This window comes from Brassica napus, chromosome C7 (assembly GCF_020379485.1).
Source record: "Brassica napus cultivar Da-Ae chromosome C7, Da-Ae, whole genome shotgun sequence".
Classification (NCBI taxonomy): Eukaryota; Viridiplantae; Streptophyta; class Magnoliopsida; order Brassicales; family Brassicaceae; genus Brassica; species Brassica napus.
In genome coordinates, this window is record NC_063450.1 from 39,863,871 (window position 1) to 39,888,787 (window position 24,917).

The following is a 24,917-nucleotide window of genomic DNA, read 5'->3' on the forward strand; positions in this document are numbered from 1 at the left end:
TTGGTATCGTCAATCTATTTGTGTACAACATTTATTTCTTACATTTTCTAACTTCATTCCGTTATCCTTTTACCACTAAAAAAATTCTCCCACTTCTTGTTACCTATTATACGCCAGATAACTACAAATAATATCCCGATGTTCTAACTAGTTTTTACTAAAATTTGATATTGATTTCAAAGTATATAAAGAAAGGGAACCGTCCTTTTGAAAATTTAAGGTTGATACTAAAACGTATCTTGCAGAAAATACTTGCTAACTTTTTGAAGGATCAGCAAATAATCGATTTGTCGAAATATATTTTCACACAATATAGAATGCTTCTTGCATGAAAATCATATTCGTGGTCTTGTTTGTCAAAACATATACAACATTGTCCATCCATTTTTTTCTATCGAGAGCAGACATCTCTTCTGCTTGAGTAAAAATATTAGAACATTCATTGACTTATGCGTCTTCCTTTACAAGTACCTATAGATCATGTCTCTTTGTTCCATATCGGTACAATATTAACTAATTCAAGAGAGAACCTGAGAAGAAAAAATCATATATGTATATGAGTGATTGTTGAATACACAAGCATACGTTTTATGTTAAATTTATTTGTATATATATGTGTGTTTGGTGGTGTATACTCTACTGCCTAGTCCCAACTAACAAGTTAAGTGGAAGTCATTACATAACATACATTATATGGTTGGGATTAGGCGAAGAATATTGTCTCAGAAGTTAACTAGTTCATTGTTGGTGGTGGGGGGGGGGGGGGGGGGGGGGGGGGGGGGATACATGGACTTTAACTTCTGGAATATTACTAGATCATATGCTCACATGTATCACTGCTACCTTCTTAATTCTCTCTTTTTGGTTCCCCATCTAGCATATCTTCACATATTTCTCTCTCTCTCTCTCTCTCTCCCTCTCTCTCTGTATATATATATATACATATTCAGTTAAATATAGTTTCCACTTAATTACAGTTTATATGTTGAAAAATACTAGATACAAATACTCTATATATATGAGAAAAACGAGGTTTTACACATACAATTGTATTCATAAGTTAATAAATAAATAACAATATTCATTGCATTTTCGTAAACTTCTGGAATATTACTATATCATATGCTCACATGTACCACTGCTACCTTCCTAGAGCAGCATTAATGCAGGTTCATTGAGGGGGGAGCTTAGCAAAAAATTAATATAATAATAGGTGAGATACACACAAAAATTAAACATCTGTGCTTCTTCTGCCTAATTAAGTGCCGGTGTTAACCCTGTTTCGTGGGTTCCACTGACACGTGGCGGCCCGCGATTGGTTCGTTTTTAATTTTTTTTTTAAATCAGAGAAAAAACCAAAAAAAAAAAAAAATAAGCACCCATTTGCTAGGGTTAATGGTGTTATTAATATTCTCTCTTTTTGGTTCCCCATCTAGCTAGCATATCTTCACATATCTCTCTCTCTCTGTATATATACATATTCAGTTAAATATAGTTTCCACTTAATTACAGTTTATATGTTGAAAAATACTAGATACAAATACTCTATATATATGAGAAAAACGAGGTTTTACACATACAATTGCATTCATAAGTTAATAAATAACAATATTCATTGCATTTTCGTAATGTTATTCTTGTTTAAATTCTTACCCTCTAGTTTCTTTTAAGTTGTTAGTTAATATGGAGTGATAATTTCAAAATCCACTCAGAAATAGAGTACAAAATTCTGATAACATGTATAAGAAGTAATTAAAAAAACGCTAACTTTTGATTAAATATGAAATATGTATGTTTTATTGAAAGTGCAAGAAGATACAATAGTGGGGAACCTAAGTGTATCAATTAACAAGAGAATGTGAATTGTTTTTGGTCATTCTTTAATAAGTTTTGAGAGGTGGATATAACGGCGACTTGATCTTCGGCGACTATCAAATCTTTTTTAATGCTTTGATTTTCTTCTCATTTTGGTTCGACTATGCTAGTTCGGAGTTGACTGTTTCCTTAGCTTGGGATAGGTCTTTGATCTTCGAGGGTTTACTGTCTCTTTATCAAGCTTTTATGATATTTTTTTGGAGAGGGTAAAACTCGCCTCCAACCAACATGGAGTATATGATTGGCATAGTCAAGCTCTCAACAGGCTAATTTCTAACGAGTCAGTTGGGTATTGACATGTCGTATATACATACACGTACATATTATCTCTATAAAATATAAATTAAGTCCAGATAAAACCAGTGTTTTTAAAACCGGACCGGAAACTGCACCGGAAATATTTTGGGTCACGGTTCAATATGGTTCCATCGGGTCAAACCTGGTTCAATAATATGGTTTAATATTTTTTTAGTATGTAAATATAAAAGTAATATTAGTAACCATGATGCATAGTTAAAATATAAATCAATTTTGAACATAAAATATTATAAATATAAATTAGTTTCTTGTTTATATGGATGGTTTATAGATTTTTGATAGTTTTAGTGGTTTTTATTGGTTTAATAACTTTGAAATATAATTCGGCTATGTGACCGGTTCATGGTCGAACTAATTACTAGACCAACTCGGCTATATAACCGGTTCATGGTCGAATCCGGTTCAACTATTGGGTCGGTCCGGTTTTAAAAACACTGGATAAAACGGAGGAGGTTCTCATAATCATTGCCAAGCCTGTTGGAAAATAATTATCAATAGACATCTCAATGAATAAACCCGTACTTTTTGGAGATTTTTTGGAGATCAGCCCAACCACAGACTACAATCCGTACAGGATCATCTCAATGAATAAACCCGTAATTTTTGGAGATCAGCCCAACCACAGACTACAATCCTTAATGTTAAATATATGTTTTTTCTCTTTTTCGTGCCTTTTTTGGTTAAATATATGTCAGTGTCTGGTTAGTGTTACTCAGATTGAGAGACAAACACATTAAATAACGTCGGGCACACCATCCTTAATGTTATCACAGATCCGGGATACCACACGTTTTCGTTGCCCACGTGCGTAATAGTTACATAATGTTGAAAGAAGTTCTGAAAACTACATAAATCAATACTCCTTCTGTTCCTTATAGATCCATTTTTTAGAAAAAAAATTTGTTTTAAAAAGATATATTTTTTACATTTTCAAAACATTAATAAATGAAAAATTGTACTTTTCAAAAAATACAATTGTGTTTAATAAAATTTCATTGGTTAAAAGTTATTGAAAATAGCTAATTAAGGAAAACAATGTATTGGAAAATACAATTTTAAATATTTTCTTAATAAATGTGAAAAAACTATAACATGGATCTTTTAGGAACGGAGGGAATACTATTAAAACTAAAGGGCTTTTTTTAGGTCACCTTGGAGTTTGAAATATTTACAGATCTCTACCACTGAAATATTTTTAGTCTATGCTTTTAATTAAATGATTTTTTAAAGAAAATCGTTGCTTTTATTTAAATGCAGATATTATCCACTCCTTTAGCTAATTTATCTTGTGTAATCGTACTTTAAATATATCTCTCCTATCGTGCATATATAAACTAAAGGTTTAAAACCATCTTCAATTGCTATAATACTCTTTTTTTGCTTAAACACTATATGCACGAAAAAATATTGTACATTTAAATTCAGATCATCAAGTTCCATCAACAATTCTTTGTAAACTTCAACATTAAAACATATTGTACATTCATCAAGTTCCATCAACGATTCTTTGCAAACTTCCAACATTACAACTATACATTCTTCCATATCAATATTTCAACCATTCATAACATCCACCATACATGCTTCTCTAGTGAAAATAATTAATATCTAACATAACATTGTTCATATTCCTGTTTATATATTTGTAAGCTTGCATTTTTAGATGTATAGTATGAGATACCAACGAACCCCTAAACCCCAAATTATTTTTTTATTTCATTAATTCATTTATTAATATTAAGCAGTGTTAATCCATACAGATAACAATGGGTCAGCATCTATGGAATTTGTGCAAAAAAAAAAAGCATCTATGGAATAAAATTATATTTACAAAATACCCATATCTTGAGAAAATAACAGTATAGATTTCCTGTCCACTTATATATACGAAATACCCAAATTATTGTATCTTAAATATTTTCAAATTCAATAATTTTAAAAAAATCTCTCTATACGTAATCAAAACCAAAAAAATCGGCAACTAAACACATTTTGAGGAAGTGTAGATATACATAACAATAGGGAATATGCTAAAGCATAAATACCCAGCCAATCATTGTACTTGCATGTCTTCAACATATCAATAAGAATAAATCAAAACAAGAATCATTAATTTTGTTAACTTAAAATATCTATTATAAGATACTCGAAAATTGAATTTTCCATTAATTGAAAAAACTTAATTGTCAAGATATGTTATTTTACGTAACTGACGGCCTCTAACTGTATCACAACAAGAAAACAGCGGTATTCTGACGGACATTCCGACGAAAAAATGAAATCTTCGGAATATACTGAGGAATTTCCGAGGATATTCCAAGGAAACACAAAATTTGGTTTCCTCGGAATTTCCTCGGAATATTCCGACGGAATTCCGAGGAAATATCAATCCGTCGGAATATTCTTATGGAATACCGAGGAAAAATGTATTCCTCGGAAAAAACCGATGAATTCCGAGGATATATTATAGCCGTTGGGAGATTTTAAAAATTCCGAAGAAATTCCGACGAACTAGCCTTTTCCGTCGGAATTTCCTCGGTCTGTCGGCATGATTTCAACTATAAATACAAGCACCCCTCTTCCTCTTCATTCACTCCATATCTTCATCCTCCCTCTTACTCTCTTTACACACGAATTTGATTCATAAAAAACATGTCTTCTTCAAATTATTTTCGTTCTTGGATCGATCGACCTCATTTGGATCCGAACACGAGATTGCTTACGGAAGAATACCAACGAGGTATAACCGAATTCATGGGGTTAGTTCACCGACAACCGGAAGCAAAAACAGGTATGTTAAGATGTCCTTGCTCTAATTGTAAAAATAGAAAGGTTATTAAAGAGTAGGATGTTTGGACTCATCTATATTTGAGTGGGTTTACACGAAGTTACAAAATTTGGTATCATCATGAGGAAACTGATTATGAACATGGTAGTACTAGCGAACCTCAGCCAGCGGTTAGATTAGAAGAACCAATTAGAACGGATGTAGATTATGGTGTAGGTACTGAGCAGATGGTAAATGATCATTTTAGAGGGGAAGATTTACCCAATGCACAAGCTAGGAGATTTTATGATATGTTGGATGCTGGAAAGCAACCATTGTACGAAGGTTGCAGAGATGGTCATTCAGCTTTATCATCTGCTACAAGATTGATGGGCATTAAAACAGATTATAATTTGGCTGAAGACTGTGTGGATGCGATTGCTGATTTTGTAAAAGGTATTCTACCCGAGGATAATGTAGCTCCTGGTTCATACTACGAGGTTCAGAAACTCGTAGCTGGTCTTGGTTTATCGTATCAGGTAATAGATGTATGCAGCGACAACTGCATGATTTATTGGAGGGCGGATGAACAGCGGGTTACATGCAAATTTTGTGGAAAGCCTCGTTATAAAGATACGAGTGGAAGAGTTCCAGTGCCATATAAAAGGATGTGGTATTTGCCTTTGACGGAAATGTTGCAGAGGTTGTATCTGTCTGAACGCACAGCGCAACCAATGAGATGGCATGCGGAGCACTCAACAGATGGTGAGATCAGACATCCTTCAGATGCAAAAGCGTGGAAGCATTTCCAATCAAAGTATCCCGACTTTGCGTATGAGAGAAGAAATGTCTACCTTGGATTATGTACTGATGGTTTCAGTCCGTTTGGCAAGAGTGGAAGACAGTATTCTCTATGGCCCGTCATTCTTACACCATACAACCTACCCCCAAACTTGTGCTTGCGACGAGAGTTTTTGTTTCTCTCGATTCTCGTTCCCGGACCAGAGCATCCTAAGAGATCACTTGATGTGTTTCTTCAGCCACTAATATATGAGTTACAACAACTATGGACTCAAGGTGCTGAAACATACGATGTTTCGTGTAAAGAAAACTTTCAAATGCGGGCAGTACTAATGTGGACAATAAGTGATTTTCCAGCATATGGTATGTTGTCTGGATGGACAACGCATGTAAGGCTATCATGTCCATATTGTCAAGATAACATTGATGCTTTCCAACTAAAACACGGAAGGAAAACGTGTTGGTTTGACTGTCACAGGAGATTCCTACCACCTGATCATCCATATCGTAGGAGTAGGAATTTGTTTACGAAGAACAAGAGGGTGTTTGACAGTCCACCTCCGGAAATTTGTGGGAAAGATTTGAAGATACAACTAAGAGATTTTGGTGCAGAAAGGATGTCAGACGTCGGTGGACATGAGCGTTTTCCTGTAGATGCTGTTGGAGAACTACATAACTGACACAAAAAAAAAAAATTCTGGGATCTGCCATACTGGGAGGATCATCTGCTAAGGCATAATTTAGATGTCATGCATATTGAGAAGAACTTTTTTGACAATCTCATGAACACGATCCTTAATGTTCAAGGTAAAACAAAGGATAATTTGAAGTCAAGACTGGATTTAGTCGATATATGTGCTCGTTCAGAACTTCATGTTGATAAGAATGGTAGGGCTCCTTTTCCCATATACCGACTTGATGCAGAGGGAAAAGATGCGTTCTTTGATTGGATTTCAAACGATGTGGAATTTCCAGACGGTTACGCATCAAATTTGCGTAACTGTATCGACAGAAAGGAAGGAAAGTTTACTGGCTTGAAAAGCCACGATTGCCATGTAATGATGCAGCGCCTCCTTCCGTTCGCCTTCAAGGAACTATTACCACAAAATGTTCATGAAGCAATTGCAGGGATAAGTGGTTTCTTCCGCGATTTATGCACGAGATCAGTGATTCTTGAAGGTATTGAAAATTTGAAAACTAACATAGTCGTGATTCAGTGCAACCTTGAGAAGATATTTTCTCCCTCATTTTTTGATGTTATGGAGCATCTTGTTATTCACCTGGCAAGAGAATTGGAACTTGGTGGTCCTGTGCAGTATAGATGGATGTATCTGTATGAGCGGTATATGTTCCATTTGAAGAAGATGGTGAAAAATTTAAGTAGGGTGAAAGGTTCTATAGTCGCACAGATGATCAATCAAGAAACTTCAAACTTTGCCGAGTACTACTTTCCAGCAGAAGTTCAGACCAAAAACAGAAGACCTGCTCGGCATGATGATAGAGGCGAACAGGCAACATATCATGTTACGGTTCCAGACATTTTCACAGACGTTGGACGATCTAGCGGAAAACCAAAGGACCGTCGACTTACTGAGCAAGAGCGCAGTCATTTGCAAACATATTTGCTCACCAACTGCGAAGACGTTCTTCAATATCAGAGGTAAATAAATTAGCTTACAAATTTTTATTTTAACAAGTTGAAATTTAAATCTTGATTAATTACATTATTGTCATCATATACATGATTTTCATGGCAGAAAAGCGGTTCGAGTATAGATACGCCACAGAGGACGAACTAGAAGAAATGAAGCAGAGAGAATTTACTGGATGGATATTTACTTATGTGAGTGCTTTAAACAAAATAAAATATATTTTATCACATATTTATACTAATTCACATTTATTGATATAATATATATATATATATATATATATGTGCTATTAATAGGTGTCTGCTGGTTTGGCCAGAGGTGAAACATTTGACGATTGGATACATGAGATGGTCGTTGGACCAAACTTTGTTGTGAAGTCATATCCGAGATTTTGTACTCGGGGGATATGCATTCATAACTCAGAAGAGGAGACGTTCGAGTGCGACTTATGATGCTGGCGTTTGTTCTGCATCAGGAGATGATGTATATTACGGACACATACATGAGATTTTGGAAATCAAGTATTTGGGCATGGTTGGATTGCGCTGTATTGTTTTCTATTGTGATTGACACGACAACACTCCAGATCGAGGTGTGAGAACAGATGCATTTGGTGTTACATCAGTAAATTCGAGGCGAAAGCTGCAATATTATGATCCTTTCATTCTTGCTTCTTAGGCCGATCAGGTAATTAAATGTTAATTATTCAGAATGATTCATCATCATGTGTATTAATTTATAATTTTACTAATAATTTTCTAAATGTTACAGGTTTGTTATATCAAGTACCCCCGGGTAAGGAACAGAGATGATCCATGGGTTACTGTTACAAGACTCAACCCAAGAGGCCGAGTTCAGGGAAGTTCTGAGCTGGAAGACCCACTACAACCAAGCACATCCGGCAACTTAAGTGCAGCAGAAGATTTAGCTGGAGTTAGCCTTGTAATCGATTTAACCGACTTCGGAGAGGAAGCCGTTGTTCACGTAGATGATGAACCAGTGATTGGAGAGTTTCACCAAGATCCAGATTCAGATTCATCTGGTGATGACAACTCGGAAACAGACTACCATTGATTTTTTTTTTTTTAAGAAATACCGAGAAATTTGTTTTTCCTCAGAATTTCCTCAGAATATTCCGAGGTTTTTCCGAGGAAACAAGGTTTTTAAATCAAAAACAATGTTTTTCGGTTTGAATAACACTTATATAACCCTTATTAAGTGTCTTAGACTATACAATTGTATAAGAAATGAAATACGGCAACAAAATTGATGTTTTGAAACCACAAACACTAGTTCCTCGGTATTTCCTCGGAATATTCCGACGGAATTCCGAGGAAGATAAGGGTTTCTTCGGAATTTCCTCGGAATATTCCGAGGAAATTCCGAGGAAATAGGGGTTTTAAACCGAAAACAACGTTTTGCGGTTTGAATAACACTTATATAACCCTTATTAAGTGTCTTAGACTGATTATGAAGTCAAAAATTTGTTCCTAACCCTATAATAAACACTTTTCCGATTGTATGAACGAAATCCCCACAACATAAGAGAAACACTTATACACTTTAATGAACGGTAAAGGGAATACTTTCAATTCGTTTTGAAATTTGTTATTTCATGGTTTATGCTCATCTATACAGAGAATCCTCAATGGTATGCATTACAATTGTATAAGAAATGAAATACGACAAAAAAATTTGATGTTTTGAAACCCCAAACACTAGTTCCTCGGTATTTCCTCGGAATATTCCGACAGAATTCCGAGGAAGATAAGGGTTTCCTCGGAATTCCCTCGGAATATTCCGAGGGAATTCCGAGGAAATAGGGGTTTTAAACCAAAAACAACGTTTTGCGGTTTGAATAACACTTATATAACCCTTATTAAGTGTCTTAGACTGATTATGAAGTCAAAAATTTGTTCCTTACCCTATAATAAACACTTTTCCGATTGTTTGAACGAAATCCCCACAACATAAGAGAAACACTTATACACTTTAATGAACGGTAAAGGGAATACTTTCAATTCGTTTTGAAATTTGTTATTTCATGGTTTATGCTCATCTATACAAAGAATACTCAATGGTATGCATTACAATTGTATAAGAAATGAAATACGGCAAAAAAAATTGATGTTTTGAAACTCCAAACACTAGTTCCTCGGTATTTCCTCAGAATATTCTGACGGAATTCCGAGGAAGATAAGGGTTTCCTCGGAATTCCCTTGGAATATTCCGAGGAAATTCCGAGGAAATAGGGGTTTTAAACCGAAAACAACATTTTGCGGTTTGAATAACACTTATATAACCTTTATTAAGTGTCTTAGACTGATTATGAAGTCAAAAATTTGTTCCTTACCCTATAATAAACACTTTTCCGATTGTATGAACGAAATCCCCACAACATAAGAGAAACACTTATACACTTTAATGAACGGTAAAGGGAATACTTTCAATTCGTTTTGAAATTTGTTATTTCATGGTTTATGCTCATCTATACAAAGAATCCTCAATGGTATGCATTACAATTGTATAAGAAATGAAATACGGCAAAAAAAATTGATGTTTTGAAACCTCAAACACAAGTTCCTCGGTATTTCCTCGGAATATTCCGACGGAATTCCGACGGATATTTTACTATCCGTCGGAATTTTCTTGGAATATTTTTATTTAACCGGGCAAATATTTCGCGAAAATTGAAATTAGAATTCCGACGGATAGTATCCGTCGGACCCTAGGTTTTATAACCACGAGCCGCTTCTTCTTCCCCATTTCTCTCTTCTTCCTCTGCGCGGCTCCTCTCTCCTCTCCGGCGATTTCCCCCTGAATTCCGATGATATCTCCGGCGATCTCCCCTTTCTCTTACACAAATCATGTAAGGACCCTATCCCACTCTCTTAGGTTCAATTTGTTAGGTTTTTGTGTAGATTTGATAGATATTTGTTAGGGTGATTGGTTAGGATTGTGATTTGGTTGTATAATAGGTTTAGAATTGTGATTTGGTTGAATAATTTGTTTTGTTGAATTGATTTAGAATTTTTTTATAATTTTTTTTTTTATTTATAAAATCGATTTTTGTATATAAAATTGATTTTTGTATATAAAATCGATTTTGTATTTTACAAAACAATTTTTGTATTTTACAAAATGATTTTTGTATATAAATTCGATTTTTTGGATTTTACAAAATGTTTTTTGTATATAAATTCTATTTTTTGGATTTTACAAAACATTTTTAATATCTATAAAACTTTTTTTGTGATTAAAAACTATTATTTGGGATTTAAAATATATATATATATTATTAAAACTTTTTTTTGTAATTATTAAACTCTTTTTTGTAATTATTAAACTATTTTTTATTTATTAAAACTATTTTTTGTTTATTAGAACTATTTTTATATATTTATTAAACATTTTTAATATCTATAAAACTTTTTTTGTGATTAAAAACTATTATTTGGGATTTTTTTTTAAAATATATATATATATATATATTATATAAATTTCTATATTTATTAAACATTTTTAATATTATTACAACTATTTTTTGTAATTATTAAACTATTTTTTATTTATTAAAACTATTTTTCATTTATTAGAACTATTTTTATATATTTATTAAACATTTTTAATATCTATAAAACTTTTTTTGTGATTAAAAACTATTATTTGGGATTTTTAAAAAAAAAAAAATTAATTTGCATATTTCTATATTTATTAAATATATTTTTTCTAATTTACAGGTCTCATGATGATCAGACCCGGCCTCGACAGCGTCGTGGTCGTGGTGGTACGGGGAGCCAGTCTCGGGATTCCAGCCATTTTCAGGATTCCCCTTCGCCCCACAGCTCCTACCATACATCTCCCTCTGCTGCACCCGCTCCTGCTCCTCTCACTCCCGCTGCTGCATCAGCTCCTGCTCCTCCGGGAGTGATGAGTGTTGCGGAGTTGGTTCAACAGCCCGGTCGTGACCATCTTCCCTATCTCACTCCGTATCCACATGGACGGGGTCAAACATGGTAATTAAACATATTTTTTTTTTCTTTAAATTTGGATTCATTATTAACCGTTTGTTTTTTTTATTAGGTTCAACCGATCCGGGAACGGGATCAGCGCATGGATCAACCGTATGATGTACTCGGCCCTCGACAGGGGACATCCGACTTTCACTCACTTTCCTACCGACAAGCAGCATCTGTGGTTTCGTCAGTTTGCTGTAAATATTCTAATTTTTTACTTATATTTTTAATCTTTAATATAAATTTTCTACTAATTGTGTTTTTTTTTTCAGCAAGAGTTCAACTGGAATTCCGATGAGACGCTCTTTATCTATAACCACTTCGTCCATAAAGTTATGGACAACTATGGGAAGCAGATCCACGAGTGGAAGAAGAAGTGGGAAATCAATAAGGTTCGATTTAATTTATTAAACTATTTTTTTTTTATTAAAAGGTCTCAAAGTCGATGAACGACACGGTCTGGAAGGAGTTGTGTGCGCATTGGGATAAGGAAGAGACGAAAGAAACTTTTTCCACCAACTCCACCAACCGCAAGAGCGACCGTAAAGGGAAGGGCATCTACAAGCATAACTTGGGTGCTCAATCTATTGCCACTCTGGGAGATCGCATGGTAAGTTCAACCGCTTTTTCTTCAATTATTTGAGTTTCAGAATTTTAATTTATTGTGCATTTCTTCTAATTTCTAATGTTTCTTTAATTTATGTTTATTTTTCAAGGCGGAAGAAAATGATGGCGAGCCGGTTGATGATCTCGCCCTAATGAGGAGGGCGTATACCAACAAGAAGACCGACCAGATTGATGACGGTCTTGTGAGGGATGTGGTCGACCTGGTCCAAACTCAGGTGGTAGACGAAGTGTCTCAGCTTCAAACCGAGGATGACGGTTCGACGGCTTCGACCAACTTGTCCCGGTTTCGAATCAACGAAATCGTTGAATCGGTAAGTTCTTTTTTTTTTAAAGTTCAATTTATTTATTTCTTGATTTTTATTTTATCATCTATTTATATTATTTAAATTTGGCTATTTATATTTCAGTCGGTTCCAAAGAAGTAGGGTCGTTTGGTCGGTTTGGGTCGTCGCTTCCGGTTGGCTGCTCCTTCTTCTGCACCACCGCCATATGTTGATCCAGAAGTTCTTACGGTTCAGCTGAAGAACAAGGATGATCGGATATCTGCGTTGGAGACCCAGATGGCAGCTCAACAGGCGGGCTATGAGACACAGAAGAGGCTGAACGAGCAGATGATGGAGATGATGAAGAGGATGTACCCGAACGAGGTGTTCCCGAACATTCAAGACCCGTAGTTTTTTTGTTTTTACCACTAGATCGTCGGAATGTTCCTCGGAATTTTCCGAGGGACTACGTTCCTCGGAAATTTCCGAGGACCACGTTCCTCGGAAATTACCGATGCAAATTCCGAAGAAGATTTCGTCGGAACTTCCGAGGATTGGACCATCGGAAATTTCCTCGGAATATACCGAGGAAGTCCTCCCTCGGTATATTCCGAGGAACTTTCCGACGATCTAGTGGTCCTCGGAGTTTCCTCGGAAATTCAGTTCCTCGGAATTCCGTCGGAAATTTCCGAGGGATTTCCGAGGAAAAATGAATTTCTGAGGAGTTATTTCCGAGGATTTTTTTCGTCGGTATGTCGTCGGAATAGCCTTATTCCGACGACATACCGACGATTTTTTCCTTCAGTATGCCGTTGTTTTCTTGTAGTGTATTCAATAGGAAATCCTAAACCCACGAACTTTACTTTTCTTATATATACTACGTTTTAACCTCAAAGCAAACACAAACATACTTTTAACGTTTTTCACAATGTCATCAAAACAAAAGATGGTTTACCTTGATGAGATTAGGCCATGGAAGCCGCACTGGTTGATCGAAGCCAAAGTGATTCCACCTGGAAACCATCAAATGTGGGTTTGGTGAGAGTTTGGAAATCATATTAGCAGACAAAAAGGTAATAAAATTGTGCATGCTACTCATAAATATATTATTGTATGCAAACGACTCAATTTATGTTATTTATTCTTGCAGGGGCGCAAAATCCATGCTACATGTAATATATATGGTGATTAAATACTATATAAGCCGTAAATTAGGAGAAGATGAATAAAAAATATGGTGATTGAATAGTTTAGATGGTCTCCAGCTGATTGGTTGTAGTTAACAGACTGGAGGACGTCATTTGCAATTCATGAAAATGGTCACACTAGAAATGTCAATGTGTGTTTTTGAATACTTATAGAAGACAATCTATGTTATATCTATAGTAAATAATTGAACAAGATAATTTCTAATATTTTAATTCAAAAATGACCTGTCATTGTTTTTAGTTTTTTACCTTTATCAATGTTTATTAATACAGTCACTCTTCATTAGTAGATATGTTTGTGAACTCCCATTGGCAGACCTTACAATAAAAAAATACAATAAGAATAATTAGAGAAAAAAAAATTTAGACGAAATAACGAAATATTATTTACTCAAAAAAATATTTTTTTTTAATAGAACATTATGTTTATTAAATTATATTTAAAATAATTATTTATTGTACATGGATCTACAATTTTAACATACTTATTAATATTTTAAAATTATAGTAAATATGACAAACATAGTCAACTATTACCTGACTTTTCGTTTGGATCATGCCTAATGCCATCTCTATTAAAGTTTTTTCAGGATCATTGTTACTGAAAAAGAACATACAACATTATAATGCTATTAAAATACCTCAGAACAGATACTAAAGAAATAAAATATATTTATAAAATTTAAAATATTAATAAAATTGTATATAAAACTAAACAATTTTAAACAAATGTATTCATATTTACAATTCGTACCTTTGAAGTACTGTTGTCCTGTCCATGTTGTAAGAATCAAACTTTGAATAATACAGCTATACTTCGGAGTCATTAACAACACGTTTCCATCTCATAGCAATGGGAATATAAGTAATCGAATCCACATGCACAAGGAAACAAAAAAAAAATATTATTAACGAGTTTTTGCTTTCTTTCGTTTATCCTTGGACAGAACTTGAACCTTTAAATTCACTCAATACTTTAGTACATTATCAAAATTACACATAGATTATTAATTAAAAAATATTAAACTAAATAAAAAATAGCTACAAAAAATAAAAACGCTAATTTTAACGACGCTAACGCTTCCAGCTAAACCCTAAACCCTAAATCTTAAATTCTAAACCCAAATCCAAATCCCTAAACCCAAACTCTAAACCCTAAACCCTAATCCTAAACCCTAAACCCAAATTATATACCCTAAACCCAAAAACTAGACTATAAACCTAAACTCTATACCCTAAACTCAAATCGTAGACCCTAAACCCAAACTCTATACCCTAAACTCAAGTCGTAGACCCTAAACCCAAACCGTAAATTTTAAACCCAAATTATATACCCTAAACCCAAAACCTTAACCATAAGTCCAAACGGTAAATCCTAAACCCAAACCGTAAATCCTAAACCCAAAACCTATACCCTAAACCCAAATCCTAGACCTAAAACCCAAACGGTAAACCCTAAACCCAAACCCCAAACTTAGATGCTATAGGATTTGGGTTAAGGTCTACGGTTTGGATTTAGGGTCTAAGATTTGGGTTTAGGGTATAGGATTTAGGTTTATAGTCTTTTTTTGGGTTTAAGGTATATAATTTGGGTTTAGGGTCTAGGATTGGGGTTTAGGGTCTAGGATTAGGGTTTAGGGTATAGGGTTTGGGTTTAGGGATTTGAATTTGGGTTTAGAATTTAGGGTATAGGGTTTAGAATTTAAGATTTAAGGTTTAGGGTTTCGCTGGAAGCGTTAACGTCGTTAAATTAACGTTTTATTTTTTTTAACTATTTTTTATTTAATTTAATATTTTTTAATTAATAATCTATGTATCACTTTAATTGGTATGAGGTGAATTTAAAGGTTCAACTTAGCTTTGTTCTTTATCCTTTAAACAGAAATTAGTGAATGGATCAAGAAAAAAGACAAAGATGTGAGATTGAATTTACCCTTACGGATCTGAAGAAGATCTTTTGTTCGAGATCGCTCATCTTCATCTCTTTTGGTTAAATCATTTCCAGTTAAGCAAGATATTCCATTTAAGCTATCGCGCACGACATGCTTATCAAATAAAAAAACATTTTGCAAAAAATACTTTTTGAATATCTATAAAGGATGAACAACAATAATTCTGCAACGATTTTACCTGGAGATGAAGCAGAGTCGAATCGTCGAAGAAACCATTCGTTTATGCCCTATACAATCGCCATCTCAAAAGATTGTGTCTTTTTTTTATCGACAATTATTTTGTCTGAAAGAAGACAAAAACCTGATTTTGTCGGTAATCAAAACAATAAATTAAATTTGTAAAGGCCGTAGGACTATTAAGATAAAATAAAATATATGTTTGCTTTGCTTTTTGGTTGAATTTGTTTTTTCATTCCAATTTGATCATTTTTGCATGTGATTAGGGCCGGACAAAAAATCAGAATTTGAAGAACCGAATCGAATCCGACCCGAAAAATAGTACCGAATCCGAACCGAAATTGATTAAATATCCGAACGAATTAAAAATTTTGGTATATAAAGAACCGGAACCGAACCTGATCCGAATCGAAGTATTTCGGGTACCCGAATGTATTCGAAATTGATTTCTATACCCCCTTATATAAATATATTTTAGATTTAATGTCTATTAAAAACATCCAAAATATATAAGATATTTTTAAATTGTCTAAAATACTTAAAACTATATACAAATAGTCAAATGTAAATGTTTAAAATAGTTAAAATATACTCAAAACACCAAAAATATTTGAAATATCTATTAATTATCTATCCAAATATTCAAACCAAATCAAATTATACGTAAAGTTTAGGTATTTTGACATATGTTATTCACATTTATATGTAATATAATATATTTTTATAGATTTTGAGAAATTTAAAGTATATAATGAATTTTAAATTTTTAAAAATAATTTTGATGGGTTATCCGAACCCGAACCAAAATTCAGAAATATCTGAATGGGGCTGAAATCTTTGTCCCCGAAAACCCAAAACCTGAATAGATCCGAACCGAACCGAATGGGTACCTACATGTGATTTTAAATTCAAGCAATAGTGTGGCTCATTTTAATTCTTTTCAGCAAATTAAAATATTTAAAAATATAAAAACATCTACATTATATTTTTTCATAATATAAACATTACAAATTATATTTTTAATAAAAAACTATAACATTTTTTCTGAATGATAGTAACTTTATGTTATTAAAATTATTTGTTATTCTTTGCTATATTATTTATACCTTAAATAAATAGATATGTAAATAAAATAATTTTCTAAATATTTCTCCAATTTTAATATATTGGTGATTTACAGTATGAGAATTTTTTATTTTACCTCAGTTATTTGAAATTATTTAAAACAGAAATGTAACCAGAACCAAAAAAATTGAAATTTTTATATATCCAAACCACACAAAATATCAAAATATTCAATCACTTTAACCAAAACTCAACTTCATTTATAACCAAAAATGTTTATATATTGCTAAACCAAAAATCACAACCAAGCTGAAATCGAAAACAAATAAAAGCAAATTAGAGTCAAAACGAAAACCGAAAATGTTTATGGCGAAACACATTATTTAACAAACGGTTATATCAATAAATTTGTCAATAAATATACTTCCGCGCTAAAAAGCGCGGATCAAAATCTAGTCAAAATTTAGTCGTATGTTAAAAAAACACAAATTTATTGTTTAGTACTATGTAAACAGTAAATACACGTTAATGAATGTCCGAAATTATAGCTGACCTGTGTATAGTTTGAACGTTAACGATCTCTACGATTGTCTTAACATTGATGAAACTTGATTTCCGCAAAATATCAATAGTTAATCAAAGAAAAAAAATTTGCCAGCTACGCAACGTTTACTATAATATGTTGGAAACCATCTGATGTATCATAATGTGTTAATAACTACACGAAGTTTATAATAATACATGCCACATATACGACGTATAATTAAATATGTTAACAACATCATAATCCGGTCTAATTAATTTAAACCTTAGTTGTTGGGGTCAATCCGTAATATTGTAAAGTTAAACCCGATTAACAATACCCGACCTGATCCATCTCTTAGATCCGACCCGACATGACCCTTCTTCCCCAAATCGCGATATCATTAGTTTTAGGGTTCCAAAGAATTTTTTTTTGGAGGTTTCGAAAAGAGAGATAGAGAGAGAGACAGAGAAAGGCCGTCGATTCTAGGTTTGTAAGAATGTTTGGTGAAATCTAATCCGAATCCAAGTTTGGTGAAATGAATCCGAATCCAAGTTTGGTGAAATCGAATCCAAAAGAGCTAATGGAAAAAAGGTAATAAACTGTAAACCCTTGTTTGTTTACTTGGAGAATTAGTCGTTGTCTTTCACCATGTTCTTATGTAACTTTTTTCATAACCGTGACACTATCTCGGTGAAGATAAACCATTGGCCGGAAATCCACAGTAACAAAGCACATTACCTTCAGTTGCCTTGCTCTTTAGCTTATTGTTCGATACTCCACCCAATTCCATCTCTTTTTCTCTCTGTCTTTCTTTCTGAAAAACAATTTAGGGTTCGTAATGAAATCGATTTGGGGAAGAAGGGTTATGTCGGGTAAGTTTTACGGAGTTGGGTCGGGTCTGGTCGGGTTTTCCTTTCTTATTCCGGGCTTAGATTTTTAATTACAGAATAACCCCATTAACTTTTCTTAAAATTAATTACACCTTATTGTGATGTTGGCACCATATTAATTGTTACATTTTATACGTGGCAAGTATTAACATAAACTTCGTGTATTTATTGACACATTATAATACATCGGATCAGATGGTTTCTACCATATTATATACGATATTATAGTAAACGTCATATACCTGACAAACTTTTTTTTCTTAATCAAAATAGTAGCTTGGTCTAATTAACGGTATCCACTTGAAAAAGAGTTGTCCTATAATTGTCTGTGATAAAGAAATCTACTGAGGGTTTAGACCGGTTATGGTCTAAAAAGTCCAATCCAAACCATAAGACCGGCTATGCAAATATAAACAGATTTGTCTTTTCTACATACACAACTGGACGATCTATATTCCGAACAATTGATATACAAGAATAAGCCCACCGGTTTTTTGCTCCGTTCTATCGTTATATTTACTTTCTTTCCACAACTTTCTTCAAGTCTCGTCCGCTTTTGGTTCGAGAGTTACAGAGATCTTCTCCTTGTGATCTCCTCTTAGAACCTCTACGGTCACCTGAAAATGTCAAAAACTCACTTCATCTAGCAAGTAGAAACAAAGTTAACAAAACTGGAGATTTTGAACTATCACGTTTCTTTTTTACCTCATCACCGACTTTGCATTGATCAAGAATCCGGTAAAGGTCACTCCCGTTTGTAACTTTTGTACCGTTCACCGACGTGATTATGTCTCCTAGTATTAGCCTCCCGTACCCGTCACGTTTTGTTGACTGAAGTCCCTGTGGAACAACAAAACCATCGTTACTCGCCATTAACAACGATGTTAAAGAAGCTGCAGAGTGGAGCAGAATATATAGAAAGGCTTACGGCTTTTCCAGCTGGACCAGTTGGAGGAGCGTCCAAGACAAGCACGCCGCTCACTCCCAGCTGCTCAACAGATTGGTCCGGTGCGAATTTGATACCTAAGATTGGTCTTGTGACTTTACCAAACCTCACCAGCTGATCAACGATGCCACCAACCTGAACATGAGATAAAACTCCGAAACAAATGTACTCTCTCGTTAGTGGATTCAAGGATAGAGAAAGACTACTGTATGTAACTGGGTTTGCAAAGGGAACTCACGGTGTCAACTGGGATCGAAAAGCCCACTCCGGAAGATGCACCAGAAGGAGAATAAATGGCTGTGTTTATACCAATTAGGGTTCCTGAGCTATCTAGAAGCGGTCCTCCGCTGTTTCCTGGGTTAATAGCTGCATCTGTCTGTATCACATCTTGGATTGGACGACCGGTTGCAGCAGAACTAATCTCTCTTCGCAAACCACTGTATACATCATATGATACATAGTTTTAAGAAAATGATATTTTTCTGTATGAAGAAGGGCACAAGGGTATGTATCCTCCTTGATCAACTCAAGGGCTCAAGCAACTAAAAAATAAAAATGTACTATCAGTGGCGTAGCATACCTTATAACACCAGTTGTAAGAGTATGATCAAGTCCAAACTGCAAGAAAACGCACAAAGGGTAACAGAGGTTCTGACACAACGAGCAATAGAAAGCAGAGAACTGATACTGATAATTCTAAGGATGTGATGTTATAAACTCACAGGATTGCCAATGGCAAAGACTTTCTGGCCGACAAGAAGATCCGCAGAGATTCCAACAGGTATAGGCCTTAATTTGTCTTTAGGTGCATCGACACGTAGAACCGCAACATCCTTGTCTTGGTCGAATCCAACCACTTTGGCATCATAAGTTGATTGATCAGCAAGAGTGACCCTGTTATGGATCAGGCAAATATCCAAGTGAATATGAAGCAGTGTAGTCATATTCAAAAGCCATCAAAGCACAACAACTAATCTCCATAAATACATGAGAAACAAGAGCAATCGAAAGGAGAAACGAACCTGAGATCAGAAGCACCACGGATGACATGATAATTAGTAACAATGTGACCCTTCTTATCCCACACGAATCCAGAACCAGACCCTTGCGGCACCTCAAGCACGTCCAATGTAAACGCGTCCTGCCTAAATTCACATAAACGAAATTAACATTAGACTACTCCTCTTGAATAACTAATAGGTTATACATAACTAACTCTCTAATAGACCCCTCCAACCTATGACCTCTCTCTTAGGTTCATCTTATCAAAACTAAAGAAGAAGATTACATGTAAATCCATTTGATGAGTGCAGTGAAATTGATCATCCCTACAATCTCAATCCATTATCTTGAATTAATTACAGAAGAATAAGCATTAACAAGTTCCCCCCGCGAACTTCACCAGAATCCAATCGAGGAGACGCGAGGAATCAAATACCTCACGGCGAGATTCGTGATGTAGACAACGGAAGGAGTGTTCTCCTGGAACAACCGAACCGTCGCGAGCTCGTCCGTCTGGAGCTTCCGCGGGGTAGTGACGACGAACGCCGCAGCGGACTCGACGGCGGGAGAAACGGCGAAGAGCGAGAACGACAGAGCGACGGAGGTGCAGAGGAGGAGGAAAGGCTTGACGGCGGCGGATAACCGCGGGAGAAGAGCACAATCGTCGTTATCGGTGTCGTCTAGCGGAAGCTTCGAGAGGATCCGTAAGCACCGTCTGGATCGGACGGGGTAGAGGGAGAGAGATCGTGGAGAGGGATTGAAGAAGGATCCGTTAGAGATGCGAGAGGAGGAAGGAGGAGAGTGGAGGAAGAGAGTAGAAAGGAGAGGCGAACTACTCGTCGCCATTTTTAATTTCTGTTCATGAACTATGTGGATTGTGGCCTCTGTTTTATCGCATTTTTCAAAAAAAGATTTTGATTTTTTAATATATTATTAAACTGGTTCGGTTCGGTGATTGGTTTTTGGGTTGGTTGATTCAGCTTTCAATTATTTTGGTTTGTAAATAAACCTTTACCCAATTAAACCAAACAAAAATTCGATTTAACTTTATATTCATTCAATTAGTTCAGTTGATAAAAATTATATTAAAATTAATTGAAGTTTTACGTTTCGATTAGATTCAGTTTAATTTAATTTAAATTAAATGATTTTAGCTAATTTTAATTAATTATTTTTTGGTTTGAAATTTTGGTAAGAATCGGTTTAACATGATTAGAGGGTTTTTTAATTAAAAACAACTAACTAAAGTAACCCATCAAACCAAATCGATAACCAAAATTTCAGTTCGGTTCGATCAAAATCCCAGGGTCTATTCAAGCTTAGTAACCGGAGAGAGTTGCCATTTTGAAAACGCTATGGTTTATTACTGTTGTATAACTTCTTTAGTCAAGCTTATTATGAAAATCAAGAAAATGAAAAATGAAAATTAAAGAAAAAGCAAAGATTTTATTTAAAGCTTAGAGAATCTTCTTGGGAGGTCTAAGTTCTATAGGCAGCTCACTGAAGTTCTCAGCGTCTAAATCGGATTGAAACATTGGTCTCTTCCCCATTTTCCACACAATCCCATCAGCCAGATGTTCTTTGTTTGGTGTCAGCATTACAAAGTTTGGATCTGCTCTTTGGTAACTGCAAATTTCGTAGAATAAACCAAAAGAAAATCATACACTGGTTTGTTTGAAACCATGATGAAAGTGAAAAGAGGATTTTGATTGAACTCAAACTAGTCACAAATGGACTGACCTGGCTTCTCTTATGTTATCAACGCGGAGACCAAACCCATATGCTGTTTCTCTAGTCGAATGATTAGTAGTTGCTGCATCAAAAAACGACCCCAACATGTTCACTTACCAGAAAATCTTATAGACTAAGAGCTTATGTTCATGTTTTGAGATATATTTTTAAGTGTTCAACAATAATCTCCGTTAATAAAGATTGGTTTATGGAGGAGATACCTGAAATATTGAATGCGAAGGACGGTTTCCACCAGGACTTGAATGCTAAAGTGAATGTTGAGCTTAGAGCTCCAACTTTACCCTGCAAAAAGAAATATACATATTGAGTATTGTGACTTTTATGATCAAGCTTTCTAGAAAGAAACAAATGATATACCTTCAACAAGAAGTTCTTATTGGCCTGCCAAGACGCAGCCATCTGCAGAGAAGAATCTGGGAGGTTGTCTGACGCCTTGGAATCATCAACCCTTCAGTTATGGACAACAATAAAGCTATGTTACCATTGAGACATTAGCTACAATGGTTTTTTTCTTTCTCAGAGAGATGTTGACTACCTCGTTTGTAGCTCGAAACCCAAGTCAATGTAGTTTGTGATTCCAACTACTTCGTCTTCTTCAAAAGGATTTTTCACCTATTCCAAGTCCATTTAGTGTTAGAGCCAGAAGTTGTATTAAACTTTATATATCAGTAGACTTAATAATGGATGGAGTACAGTAAAAGGACTAGTTTGAAATCCTACCCGCCTTTGGACAACTACATGTTGGTAGAACGAAGCGATAAACTGCATTTACAAAAAGGGTAACAATATCAGCAAGACTGAGAAAAACTAATACCGAATGAAATACTGATATTTCATCAGATAACATTATGGAGGAGTAGATGAACTGTTCTGTGCATATAGACACCTGAGAGCTCCTGGCTAGTTCAAGACCAAAGTTGAACGAAGGGCTCAAGGGGCTTCTTGAACCTACTCCATAGCCAGCAGCACAACTCCAGTTTCTTAGGTCGCTGTATTTTGCGGTGTCTTTGTTTTCATCTAACACAAAGTCCCCAATACTATTGTTGAACCCCACTTTCTTTAACTCACACAATGTATAAGTTCCAAGTGAAATATTTTCAACAGAAATTTAAAAAAATTGTACCACATAACGGCTCATATTGAACTCCTACGGTAAGCCTTCCCATCTTGCTAACCAGCCATGCACTCTTCGGAAACTCGTCCTTTGCTAGAATGTGGATTAAAAAGTCACACTGTGAACGAAAAAAAAAAGTAGCAGAGGAACCAGAAGTGCTTACTAGTAAAAGGAGAGACAGTAGCTCCGAGAGACAAATTCGTTGAGCCATATCTCAACCCCATTATTCCATATTCGTCAGTTAACTGTTCGCTACAGAAACAACATATTTTCATATTCAAAATATTTTTTTCTTCTTTTTTCTGAAAACCATGAAGTTCGGAGCCAAAACCCGTAATCTCCCCAGGCCCGAAACCACAAAATGTAATATTAGTTTTGTCCTAGCGGTCACTCAGTCGTATTCAAAGCATTACATTTTAGGAGAACATCCAATAAAAACAAACATGTTTCTTCCCGAAAATGAAACTTACGCCTTCTTTGAAAGCAAAGGGTAGACTGCAAACGCTCCGACTCCATATTTAGGGTAGTAAGCGGATGACCTCATTAGTAGAACCCTTGTGATGACAAAACAAAGTAAATTATTACAAAAAGGCTGTAATGAAGATGACCTCCCAGAATATACGAAAATCAGCACGGTGTTTACGGATTGGAGGTGGACACAGAGAGGTCCACAAAAGTATGAGGATCATCAACATCACTGCACAATTTAGTAACAAGAATGTTAACCATTATTCTATTAATCGACAGTAACAAAAGTTAAAAACCATTTACCTTTGCCAGCGAAACAATGCATTCCCCACAAGATCACCTTCCGCTTTACGATCTAGAGCGCCTGAAAGCTTTTACTATTTAAGGGAACAAAATTATAACTTGCACCATCCTCAAATACAGCATACATATATAGAGAGAGAGGAAAATAAAAGGAAGATATGCTTTTGAATGGATACAGATGCAACCAAGTCCACATGAGGATCATCAATAGGCTTCAACAAAAACTTTGCAGAGAATTGACGAGCGTCTTCGAAGTAATCCTCAAAGAGACATTTCAAAGCAAGCTTCCCAAACAGCAAGTTGTATGATGGTTCCAACATCCTGCATCACCCCCTCAAAAACATTTAATTGATTCAAAGCTGAACATCATGTCTGAAAGACTAATACACATAGACACACAAAGATTCACCAAACTGAACACAACACGAGTACACGACACGTGTTCAAGTGTATACAAGACAAGAATGTCCCCCACAGTTTTCTTGTAGTGATTTGATGATTACCTGTTACGGGCGGAGAGAGGAGGGAAATCAAATAGCGGAGGGACAAGAACGACCGGAGGCGGCGGTTCCTTGGCCAGAAAATTCCCCATTTTCGAGAGCTCTTTCTCTTGAAGCTTCGAAGAATCAAATTTGTTCAAGGAGAAGAGAGTTAGTTAAGTGAACGTGGGAGGCGAAAGAGCGGCGTTCGTCTCGCTTTCCTTTGAATCTTTCTACCTCTGTATAAAATAGAGAATACTAAATTGAATTGTTATGTTATGTTGTGTGTTAATTGTATTACTACACCCTGGCCCCCGCGCCATCGCGGATTTGAATTTTCGATTGTTTTTTTTGCATCTTAAACTATCTATTTACGATAAATATTCGATATCACATAAAAAATTAAACAAATAGACGTAATTAGAAAATTGTAGGCGATATATAAAAACAATGGTTATTAATGTAAAATATGAAGAAATATTATATTATGACTTAGTATGACATAAAAGATTATAAATTAGTTATACATGTTTAAAGAAAATAAAATGATTTTTAAACTTCTATGAAAAATTTAACATATAAAAAAGTGCTATGAATTAGTGATCAAATTGTAAATAATTTCATAATTTTATTAATAATAAATTATTTATAGTCTTTGTTTTTCGTCAAGATAATTATTAAATGTCCATAACATTAATATGTTAAAAGGTCATATT

General features: G+C 34.8%; 2 protein-coding genes and 1 long non-coding RNA gene across 5 annotated transcripts; all 3 read right to left on the minus strand.

Moving 5' to 3' along the window:
• Positions 1-153: 153 nt before the first annotated feature.
• Positions 154-14,642, minus strand: LOC125589762. Of its 3 annotated transcripts, none has more exons than XR_007325914.1 (5): positions 14,282-14,642; positions 14,065-14,128; positions 13,777-13,845; positions 13,275-13,332; positions 154-530 (listed from the first exon to the last, which is right to left on the minus strand). It is a non-coding gene; the product is annotated as an uncharacterized LOC125589762 (long non-coding RNA). The 3 variants fall into 3 exon arrangements; XR_007325913.1 differs by lacking the exon at positions 154-530 and adding an exon at positions 2,131-2,314; XR_007325912.1 differs by lacking the exon at positions 154-530 and having other exon boundaries at positions 13,255-13,332.
• A 3,795-nt stretch (positions 14,643-18,437) lies between these two features.
• LOC111207922 (protease Do-like 1, chloroplastic) lies at positions 18,438-20,977 on the minus strand. Its single transcript, XM_022706524.2, has 8 exons — positions 20,522-20,977; positions 20,106-20,228; positions 19,806-19,977; positions 19,664-19,701; positions 19,322-19,520; positions 19,066-19,218; positions 18,843-18,977; positions 18,438-18,754 (listed from the first exon to the last, which is right to left on the minus strand). The coding sequence occupies exons 1-8, from the start codon at positions 20,929-20,931 to the stop codon at positions 18,677-18,679; spliced, it is 1,308 nt and encodes a 435-aa protein (XP_022562245.2). The 5' UTR covers positions 20,932-20,977; the 3' UTR covers positions 18,438-18,676.
• A 360-nt stretch (positions 20,978-21,337) lies between these two features.
• Positions 21,338-24,475, minus strand: LOC111207558. Its single transcript, XM_022705739.2, has 14 exons — positions 24,226-24,475; positions 23,899-24,043; positions 23,723-23,790; positions 23,595-23,648; positions 23,422-23,505; positions 23,115-23,203; positions 22,961-23,044; positions 22,724-22,854; positions 22,558-22,599; positions 22,373-22,449; positions 22,195-22,285; positions 22,038-22,119; positions 21,826-21,898; positions 21,338-21,711 (listed from the first exon to the last, which is right to left on the minus strand). The coding sequence occupies exons 1-14, from the start codon at positions 24,312-24,314 to the stop codon at positions 21,543-21,545; spliced, it is 1,278 nt and encodes a 425-aa protein (XP_022561460.2). The 5' UTR covers positions 24,315-24,475; the 3' UTR covers positions 21,338-21,542.
• Between the last annotated feature and the right edge of the window lie 442 nt (positions 24,476-24,917).

Coding starts and splice junctions, on each gene's coding strand:
- LOC111207922 (XM_022706524.2), bottom strand. CDS start 20,931: ATGGCGACGAGTAGTTCGCCTCTCCTTTCTACTCTCTTCCTCCACTCT. Junction 20,229..20,521: donor ATCACGAATCTCGCCGTGAG/GTATTTGATTCC, acceptor ATGTGAATTTAG/GCAGGACGCGTTTACATTGG. Junction 18,978..19,065: donor CTGGTCCAGCTGGAAAAGCC/GTAAGCCTTTCT, acceptor GTTGTTCCACAG/GGACTTCAGTCAACAAAACG.
- LOC111207558 (XM_022705739.2), bottom strand. CDS start 24,314: ATGGGGAATTTTCTGGCCAAGGAACCGCCGCCTCCGGTCGTTCTTGTC. Junction 22,450..22,557: donor ATGTAGTTGTCCAAAGGCGG/GTAGGATTTCAA, acceptor GACTTGGAATAG/GTGAAAAATCCTTTTGAAGA. Junction 22,120..22,194: donor ATAAGAACTTCTTGTTGAAG/GTATATCATTTG, acceptor TTCTTTTTGCAG/GGTAAAGTTGGAGCTCTAAG.